This window comes from Balaenoptera musculus, chromosome 8 (assembly GCF_009873245.2).
Source record: "Balaenoptera musculus isolate JJ_BM4_2016_0621 chromosome 8, mBalMus1.pri.v3, whole genome shotgun sequence".
In the NCBI taxonomy this organism is placed as follows: domain Eukaryota; kingdom Metazoa; phylum Chordata; class Mammalia; order Artiodactyla; family Balaenopteridae; genus Balaenoptera; species Balaenoptera musculus.
Genome location: NC_045792.1, coordinates 74,593,364 through 74,603,558, shown reverse-complemented (window position 1 = coordinate 74,603,558; position 10,195 = coordinate 74,593,364). Strand labels below are relative to the sequence as shown.

At 38.2% G+C, this 10,195-nt stretch overlaps 1 protein-coding gene across 1 annotated transcript; it reads left to right on the top strand.

The window, feature by feature from the left end:
- Positions 1-210: 210 nt before the first annotated feature.
- On the top strand, positions 211-1,542 carry LOC118899655 (NF-kappa-B-activating protein-like). The gene is given in 1 exon segment (XM_036861443.1): positions 211-1,542. A coding segment is annotated over 1 exon segment (1,260 nt). The 5' UTR covers positions 211-245; the 3' UTR covers positions 1,506-1,542.
- The last annotated feature ends 8,653 nt before the right edge of the window (positions 1,543-10,195 follow it).

The window sequence follows — 10,195 nt, the reverse complement described above, 5'->3', positions numbered from 1 at the left end:
TAACTTTGGTAAAATCAAGGCTTTGTTTTCATGACAAAAAAATGTAGGGGGGATAGTAAGAGTGGGAGGGATGGAAGGTAGAGATACAAGGTTAATTATTGGTTAAGAAATGCAGTTAAGTTCCAAGGTTTTATCAGGTTCGGGTGGTGTCGCGGCTGCTGGTCCTGGTTGCCAAGGCAATGGAGATCTTCCCAACTCGCGAGAGCGCCCCCTTCTCCCACGGCTTCGGGGACCCAGCAACAGCTATGGCTCCGGTGTCTGGCTCCCGCAGCCCGGAGTGGGAGGCCTCGGGCTCCGGGGGGAAGTGTCGCAGTTCGTCAAAGAGCCCTAAGCCCAGCAAATCCTCTCGCTCCCCGCGGGGCCACCGCTCTCGCTCGCACTCTTGCTGTCGGTCCGGGGACCGGAATGGCCTTAGCCATCAACTGAGTGGCCCCAGCCAAGGCTCCCGAAACCAGTCCTACCGCTCCCGCTCGCGGTCACGCTCTCGAGAGCGGCCCTCGGCGCCACGGGGCGCCCCTTTCGCTTCTACCTCCTCATCCGCCTATTATGGCGGCTACTCACGCCCCTACGGGAGCGACAAGCCATGGCCTAGCCTCCTGGACAAGGAGAGGGAAGAGAGCCTGCGGCAGAAGAGATTAAGTGAGAGAGAGAGGATTGGAGAATTGGGAGCTCCTGAAGTATGGGGACTTTCTCCAAAGAATCCAGAACCAGACTCTGATGAACATACACCAGTAGAGGACGAAGAGCCAAAGAAAAGCACCACTTCAGCTTCTACTTCAGAAGAAGAAAAGAAGAAGAAGAAGAAGAAGAAGTCTAGTCATTTAAAAGAAAGATCCAAGAAAAGGAGGAAGAAAAAATCGTCTAAAAGAAAACACAAGAAGTATTCTGATGATAGTGACAGTGACTCTGATTCTGAAACAGACTTCAGTGATGAAGATACAAAAAGGAGAGCAAAGAAAGCCAAGAAAAAGGAAAAGAAGAAGAAATGCAGATTGAAGAAATATAAGAAAAAGAAGTCTAAGAAGAGCAGAAAATATTCCAGTGATTCAAGTTCTAAAGGGTCCCAAGAAGAGTTTCTGGAGAATCCCTGGAAGGATTGATCAAAGCCTGAAGAACCCTCAGATTTGATTGGCCCAGAGGCTCCCAAAACACTTGCCTCTCAAGATGATAAACCTTTGAACTATGGCCATGCTCTGTTACCTGGTGAAGGGGCAGCTATGGCTGAATATGTAAAAGCTGGAAAACGTATCCCACGAAGAGGTGAAATTGGCTTGACAAGTGAAGAAATTGCATCATTTGAATGCTCGGGTTACGTAATGAGTGGTAGCAGGCATCGCCGAATGGAGGCTGTGCGACTGCGAAAAGAGAACCAGATCTATAGCGCTGATGAGAAGAGAGCCCTTGCATCCTTTAACCTAGAAGAGAGAAGAAAGAGAGAAAACAAGATTCTGGCCAGTTTTCGAGAGATGGTATACAGAAAAACTAAAGGGAAAGAGGACAAATAAGGATTTTCTGATTGTTCATCAGACATTTTTAACAACAAAAAAGGAAGTTTGGGGTCCATATATACACACAAAAAGATTATCATGATCTGAAAAAGCTTTACAGTGCTACTGTGCCTTCTATTTAATTCTTTCAGTCCTTCTATAAAAAGCTGCTTATTGATGTAACTTTAGCAAGCTCTTTGGGTTATTTTGGATTGACCAAAACAACCTTCTGGTTTAAAAATCCAAATTATGAATGAAACTCTACTGTGTTGGGGGAGGTGGCATTGAGAGAAGGTGCTGGTGAGGTGAGAAACTGAACTCTCACACCAGGGGACAGTGCTCCCATTAGCTCTACATGGTACCCACTCCCCAACCCATCCCAACTGAACTTGTGAGAAATTATCATTCCTCTATGTTGAATGTGTTATAAATGGACTTGATAGAAACACACAGGAGGCCACTTTTGTTAACAAAATGAAGGCATGGCTGAAAAAAGCAAATCTGGAATTTGAAGGTTGACTTGTGTATTACAATATTATTGTCAGCTCTGGAAGTAATGTATTTTGATTTTAGTCCCTACCTCCACCCCAAAACCAACAAACAAACCAAAAAGCAAACTAACCCACAGACTTGTTGAATTGAAAATGTGAACATTAGTTTTAAAATTCTTAATAGGTTAATTAAAAATGGTTATTTCAAAAAAAAAAAAAAAAAAAAAGAAATGCAGTTAATCTGTTAGTCTGGCTGGGATTTAGGGACTAAGATACTGGATGGCTTCTGTGTGTTTTTTTCTTTTTTTCCATTCTCTTAAGGAAAAAGATGAAATCTAGTTCTTGTTAAGTACACTTGAATGCTAAACACAAGTGTGTGCATGCCTACCCACCTACTACCTTCCCCACCCCTCATAAACACACACATTTTGAATGACAAAATGTCACCATGTGGCTTTGGGTCTTATAAAGTGAAAAAAAATTCCCTATGGATCCCCAGACATCGTGAATTTATCACATTAACTGAATCTTGATGTTTCACTTCTTCATTTCCTTAAAGAAAAAGGGTGGCAAAGTGGTCCATCATGATATATGGAAAGGACATACAAGAGAGGATCAGGGTGACTGCCCTTAAGACTTCCAGAAAACTAGGTGACTTTCTGTGCTTCCTTTCTTCAACATCTTCTTTCCACAAAGCAGATTCAGCAGATGATAAAATAATGCTAGCATAAATGGGAACATTTATGATAACAGTGCAGCTATCGAAGTTTGCTGGGATGGAAAATCAAGAACTCCCTGTTCTGAGATCACTTTTGGTTATGTTATTACAATTTTATTTGAGGAAGGGGTGAGTTCCTGAGTTTAAAAGAACCATGGTGAAATGATTTTCATTGGTGGTCAGAGATGTGCAGGTGGGAAAAGTCCTCTTAGGAATGTGGTTTTCAACAGATTGGCTGTGGTACGCAAGAATCAGGCAAACTCTTCATTATTGGGCCAGCTGTCAAATTTTAAATGATGTGTAAAATTTGCTTTGGAAGCAACTAAGTATACATATTATTACCTTGACTTACAGCAGATGCAATATCGAACTGAGGGCTTTGTGCAAGCTTTTATATAGGTGAGTCCTTGTTGCTGGATGGCAAAAAGTGTGGTATAACATGGAAATGGCTTATTTACAGGAACACAGGGGATCTCTGTAAAGTGAAGGAAGCAATATAGTCAAATGTTCAACTCGATAATGATAGAATGCTGAAAGGAGACTGAGGAAATGGTGGAATACCTGTGAATAAAATGCAATCTTCAAGGATGAAAATTCTATTTTTTTTTTTTTTTACTTTTAAGTTAATTTAATTTTATTTTTTTTTCATATCTTTATTGGAGTATAAATGCTTTACAAAGTTGTATTAGTTTCTGCTGTACAACAAAGTGAATCACCTATACCTATACATATATCTCCATATCCCCTCCCTCTTGCATCTCCCTCCCACCCTCCCCATCCAACCCCTCTAAGTGATCACAAAGCACCGAGCTGATCTTCCTGTGCCATGTGGCTGCTTCCCACTAGCTAGCTATTTTACATTTGGTAGTGTATATATGTCAATGCCACTCTCTCACTTCATCCCAGCTTACCTTTCCCCCTCCCTGTGTCCTCAAGTCCACTTGCTACATCGGCGTCTTTATTCCTATCCTGCCCCTAGGTTCCTCAGAACCATTTTTTCTTTTTTTTTTTAAGATTCCATATATATGTGTTAGCATATGGTATTTGTTTTTCTCTTTCTGACTTACTTCACTCTGTATGACAGACTCTAGGTCCATCCACCTCACGACAAATAACTCAATTTTGTTTCTTTTTATGGCTGAGTAATATTCCATTGTATATAGGTGCCACATCTTCTTTATCCATTCATCTGTTGATGGGCACTTAGGTTGCTTCCATGTCCTGGCTATTGTAAATAGAGCTGCAGTGAACATTGTGGTACATGTCTCTTTTTGAATTATGGTTTTCTCAGGGTATATGCCCAGTAGTGGGATTGCTGGGTCATATGGTAGTTCTATTTTTAGTTTTTTAAGGAACCTCCATACTGTTCTCCACAGTGGCTGTATCAATTTACATTCCCACCAACAGTGCAAGAGGGTTCCCTTTTCTCCACACCCTCCTTAGCATTTATTGTTTGTAGATTTTTTGATGATGGCCATTCTGACCAGTGTGAAGTGATAACTCCTTGTGGTTTTGATTTGCATTTCTCTGATGGTTAGTGATGTTGAGCATCTTTTCATGTATTTGTTGGCCATCCATATGTCTTCTTTGGAGAAATGTCTATTTAGGTCTTCCGCCCATTTTTGGATTAGGTTGTTTTTTGATATTGAGTTACATGAGCTGCTTGTATATTTTGAAGATTAATTCTTTGCCAGTTGCTTTGTTTGCAAATATTTTCTCCCATTCTGAGGGTTGTCTTTTCATCCTGTTTATGGTTTCCTTTGCTGTGCAAAAGCTTTTAAGTTTCATTAGATCCCATTTATTTTTGTTTTTATTTCCATTTCTCTAGGAGGTGGGTCAAAAAGGATCTTGCTGTCATTTATGTCATAGAATGTTCTGCCTATGTTTTTCTCTAAGAGTTCTATAGTGTCTGGACTTACATTTAGGTTTTTAATCCATTTTGCGTTTATTTTTGTGTGTGGTGTTAGGGTGTGTTCTAATTTCATTTTTTACATGTATCTATCCATTTTTCCCAGCACCACTTATTGAAAAAGCTGTCTTTTCTCCATTGTATATTCTTGCCTCCTTTGTCAAGGATAAAGTGACCATATATGTGAGGGTTTATCTTTGGGCTTTCTATCCTGTTCCATCAATCTATATTTCTGTTTTTGTACCAGTACCATACTGTCTTGATTACTGTAGCTTTGTAGTATAGTCTGAAGTCAGGGACCCTGATTCCTCCAGCTCTGTTTTTCTTTCTTAAGATTGCTTTGGCTATTTGGGGTCTTTTGTGTTACCATACAAATTGTAAAATATCTTGTTCTAGTTCTGTGAAAAATGCCATTGGGAATTTGATAGGGATTGCATTGAACCTGTAGATTGCTTTGGGTAGTATAGTCATTTTCACAATATTGATTCTTCCTGTCCAGGAGCATGGTATATCTCTCCATCTGTTTATGTTATCTTTGATTTCTTTCATCAGTGTTTTATAGTCTTCTTAGTACAGGTCTTTTGCCTCCTTAAGTAGGTTTATTCCTAGGTATTTTATTCTTTTTGTTTCAATGGTAAGTGGGATTGTTTCATTAATTTCTCTTTCTGATATTTCATTGTTACTGTATAGGAATGCCAGAAATTTCTGTTCATTAATTTTGTATCCTGCAACCTTACCAAATTCATTGATTAGTTCTAGTAGTTTTCTGGCAGCATCTTTAGGATTCTCTATGTATAGTATCATGTCATTGACAAACAGTGACAGTTTTAATTCTTTTCTGACTTGGATTCCTTTTATTTCTTTTTCTTCTCTGATTGCTGTGGCTAGGGCTTCCAATAGTATGTTGAATAATAGTGGTGAGAGTGGACATCCTTGTCTGTTCCTGATCTTAGAGGAAATGGTTTCAGTTTTTCACCATTGAGAATGATGTTTGCTATGGGTTTGTCATATATGGCTTTTATTACGTTGAGGTAGTTTCCCTCTATGCCATGCCCACTTTCTGGAGACTTTTTATCATAAATGGGTGTTGAATGTTGTCAAAAGCTTTTTCTGCATCTATTGAGATGATCATATGGTTTTTATTCTTTAATTTGTTAATATGGTGTATCACATTGATTGATTTGTGTATAGTGAAGAATCCTTGCATCCCTGAGATAAATTCCACTTGATCATGGTGTATGATCCTTTTAATATGCTGTTGGATTCTCTTTGCTAGTATTTTGTTGAGGAGTTTTACATCTATGTTCATCAGTGATATTGGTCTATAATTTTCTTTTTTTGTGATATCTTTATCTGGTTTTGTTATCAGGGTGATGGTGGCTTTATGGAACGAATTTGGGAGTGTTCCTCCTTCCATAATTTTTTGGAAGAGTTTGAGAAGGATAGGTGTTAACTCTTCTCTAAATGTTTGATAGAATCCGCCTGTGAAGCCTTCTGGTCCTGGACTTCTGTTTGTTGGAAGATTTTTAATTACCGTTTCAATTTCATTACCTGTGTGATTGGTCTGTTTATATTTTCTAATTCTTCCTGGTTCAGTATTGGAAGGTTGTACTTTTCTAAGAATTTGTCCATTTCTTCCAGGTTGTCCATTTTATTGGCATATAGTTGCTTATAGTAGTCCCTTATGATCTTTTGTATTTCTGTGGTGTCACGTGTACTCTCTCCTTTTTCATTTCTAATTTTATTGATTTGAATCCTCTCCCTTTTTTTCTTGATGAGTCTCGCTAAAGGTTTATCAATTTTATCGTCTCAAAGAACCAACTTTTAATTTTATTAATCTTTGCTATTATTTTCTTTGTTTCTATTTCATTTATCTCTGCTCTGATCTTTATGATTTCTTTCCTTCTACTGACTTTGGGTTTTCTTTGTTCTTTTTCTAGTTGCTTTAAGTGTAAAGATAGATTGTTTATTTGAGATTTTCTTGTTTCTTGAGGTGAGCTTGAATTGCTATGAACTTCCCCCTTAGTACTGTTTTTGCTGTGTCCCAAAGTTTTTGGGTCATTGTGTTTTTGTTACCATTTGATTCTAGGTATTTTAAAATTTCTTCCTTGATTTCTTCAGTGATCTCTTGGTATTTGGCAGTGCACTGTTTAGCCTCCATGTGTTTGTAGTTTTTACAGTTTTTTTCCTGTAATTGATATCTAGTCTTATAGTGTTATGGTTGGAAAAGATGCTTGATACAATTTCAAGTTTCTTGAATTTTACTGAGGCTTGATTTGTGACCCAAAATATGATCTATTCTGGAGAACATTCCATGTACTCTTGAGAAGGAACTGTATTCTTTCCCTTTCAGGTGGAATGTCCTGAAAATATCAGTTAAGTCTATGTGGTCTATTGTGTCATTTGAGACTTGTGTTTCCTTATTTATTTTCTGTCTGGATGATCTGTCTATTGATATAAGTGGGGTGTTAAAGTCCCCCACTATTATTGTGTTACTGTCGATTTCTCCTTTTATGGCTGTTAACATTTGCCTTATGTATTGAGGTGCTCGTATGTTGGGTGCATAAATATTTATAATTGTTATGTTTTTTTCTTGGATTGATCCCTTGATCATTATGTAATGTCCTTCCTTATCTCTTGTAACAGTCTTTATTTTAAAGTCTAGTTTATCTGATATGAGTATTGCTACTCCAGCTTTCTTTTGATTTCCATTTGCATGGAATATCTTTTTCCATTCCCTCACTTTCAGTCTGTATGTGTCCCTAGGTCTGAAGTGGGTTTCTTGTAGACAGCATATATATGGGTCTTGTTTTTGTATCCATTCAGCCAGTCTCTGTCTTTTGGTTGCGGCATTGAATCCATTTACATTCAAGGTGATTATCAATATGTATGTTCCTATTACCATTTTCTTAATTGATTTGGGTTTGTTTTTGTGGGTCTTTTTCTTCTCGTGTGTTTCCCACTTAGAGAAGTTCCCTTAGCATTTGTTGTAAAGCTAGTTTGGTGGTGCTGAATTCTCTTAGCTTTTACTTGTCTATAAAGGTTTAGATTTCTCCGTTGAATCTGAATGAGATCCTTGCCAGGTGGAGTAACCTTGGTTGTAGGTTTTTCCCTTTCATCACTTTAAATATGTCCTGCTAATCCCTTCTGGCTTGCAGAGTTTCTGCTGAAAGATTAGCTGTTAACCTTATGGGGATTCCCTTGTATGTTATTTGTTGCTTTTTCCTTGCTGCTTTTAATATTTTTTCTTTGTATTTAATTTTTGATAGTTTGATTAATATGTGTCTTGGCCCATTTCTCTTTGGGTTTATCCTGTATGGGACTCTGCGCTTCCTGGACTTGATTGACTATTTCCTTTCCCATATTAGGGAAGTTTTCCACTTATATAATAGATTATAATCTCTTCAAATATTTTCTCAGACCCTTTCTTTTTCTCTTCTTCTTCTGGAACCCCTATAATTCGATTGTTGGTGCGTTTAAGGTTGTCCCTGAGGTGTCTGAGACTGTCCTCAATTCTTTTCATTCTTTTTTCTTTATTCTGCTTCTCAGCAGTTATTTCCACCATTTTATCTTCCAGCTCACTTATCTGTTCTTCTGCCTCAGTTTTTCTGCTATTGGTTCCTTCTAGAGTATTTTTTATTTCAGTTATTGTGTTGTTCATCATTGTTTGTTTGCTCTTTAGTTCTTCTAGATCCTTGTTAAACATTTCTTGTATTTTCTCCATTCTGTTTCTGAGATTTTGTATGATCTTTACTATCATTACTCAATTCTTTTTCAGGTAGGCTGCCCATCTTCGTTTATTTGGTCTTGTAGGTTTTAACCTTGCTCCTTTGTCTGTAACATATTTTTTTGTCATTTCATTTTTTTTTTTTTTTTTTTTTATCGGGGCTGCTGTATTCCTGTCTTTCTGGTTGTTTGGCCTGAGACATCCAGCACTGGAGTTTGCAGGCACTTGGGTAGAGCTGGGTCTTGGTGCTGAGATGAGGACCTCCGGGAGGCCTCACTCCTATTAGTATTCCCTGGGGTCTGAGGTTCTCTGTTAGTCCAGTGGTTTTGAATCAGTGTCCCACTACAGGAGCTTGGGCCCAGCTTCCGGCCTGGGACCCAGTATCCCACAAACCACATGGCATGGCAAAAAGAAAAAGAAAAGAAAGAAAAAGAGGAGCAGTACAATAACAAAGAATAAAAAGTAAAATAAAATTAGAAAGATAAAAAATATATTAGGAAAAATAAAAATATAATTGAAACAGCTGCAACAAGGTAAAACAAACCACAACAAAAAAAAGAAAAAACAAAAAAAAGGGGGCAAACCAAAAGGAGCAGAACAATGACAAAGTATAAAGAATAAAATAAAAGTAGAAAAATAAAAGATTTATTAGAAAAAATAAAAATATAAATGAATCAACGACAACAAGGTAAAACAGAACCCCACCTGGTTGCTGGGGGTTCCTCCCATCCCCTTAGGTGTCCGTGGTCCCCCACCGGTGCCTGGTAGGTGCCCTAGTTGTGCGGAGATGTGAATTCCACGTCCTCCTAGTCCACCATGTTGACTCTACCCCTAGGATACAAATTCTAGAATTTAAAGTGTGGCCAAGAATATAAAAGATTGGAGTCACTATTTTAGTGTTCATGGAGAGTTTTTTTGGGGTGGAGAAGTAAGCTTTGGGAAGGAGTGTGGACATACAAGTCTATGATGATGGGTCATGTTCCTTTATAATGTATAATAATATATTAAATATATAATAAGATGAGGCCTCTTCTTCTTGCTCCATTCCATGGTCACCAGAGCTCTTGCCAATAAGTAATGCTGGTCATCAGGGAGCCAGGCTGGGCAGGGTATGACTTGGTGCAAACTCATGATGCTCATTCATTTATTCATTCAAGAAATACATTGTGATCTAAGTATGTGCACATAGGACACAGTGTAACTTGAAATATGTTAGTGTCCCGGGGAGAACACAGACAATTAATCACTGGGTACTCTGTTATAAATACTGTATCAGGAGGTAAGTCCATGATTCTATGGCATTACACATATGGTGGGTGTCAGAGAAGGTCTCCCAAAGGAGAAGATTTTAAAAGGAAACAAAGGAGAAGAAATTAGCAGGGAAGATTGAAGGTTTGGGTGCAGTGTGGAAGAAGTCTTGCTGAGGAATGGAATATTCCAGGTAGAGAGGAATTTAAAATATATACCCTATTAATGGGCAACAGTTTCATTATCCTCTCCAGGGAACAGCAGTTTTTAAAAATGTTTACCGTATGACTAGGTACATAGTTTGCCTTATGACATGTATAAGACTGATTGGCTTATAATTTATTTTCTCTCCTTGATTGACTATAAAAATTGTTATTTTTGTAATTATCCTAGGATGATTTTTTTTTTAAGCTTGGCTCTGTAGAAGTATAAAGGAGAGAAGGGGACTGACAGGTCAGGGAGTTTTGCCTTGATGAAATGGTCCAGTGGTCGAAAACACCTGAGAATCATGCTAAAGCAAAATCAAGGATACATTGTCTTAAAAGGTTGGGTATATTTGATTTTGTGTGACGGTGTAAAATTAGCACTGGAGTCAGGAAATCTCTGTTCAAATCC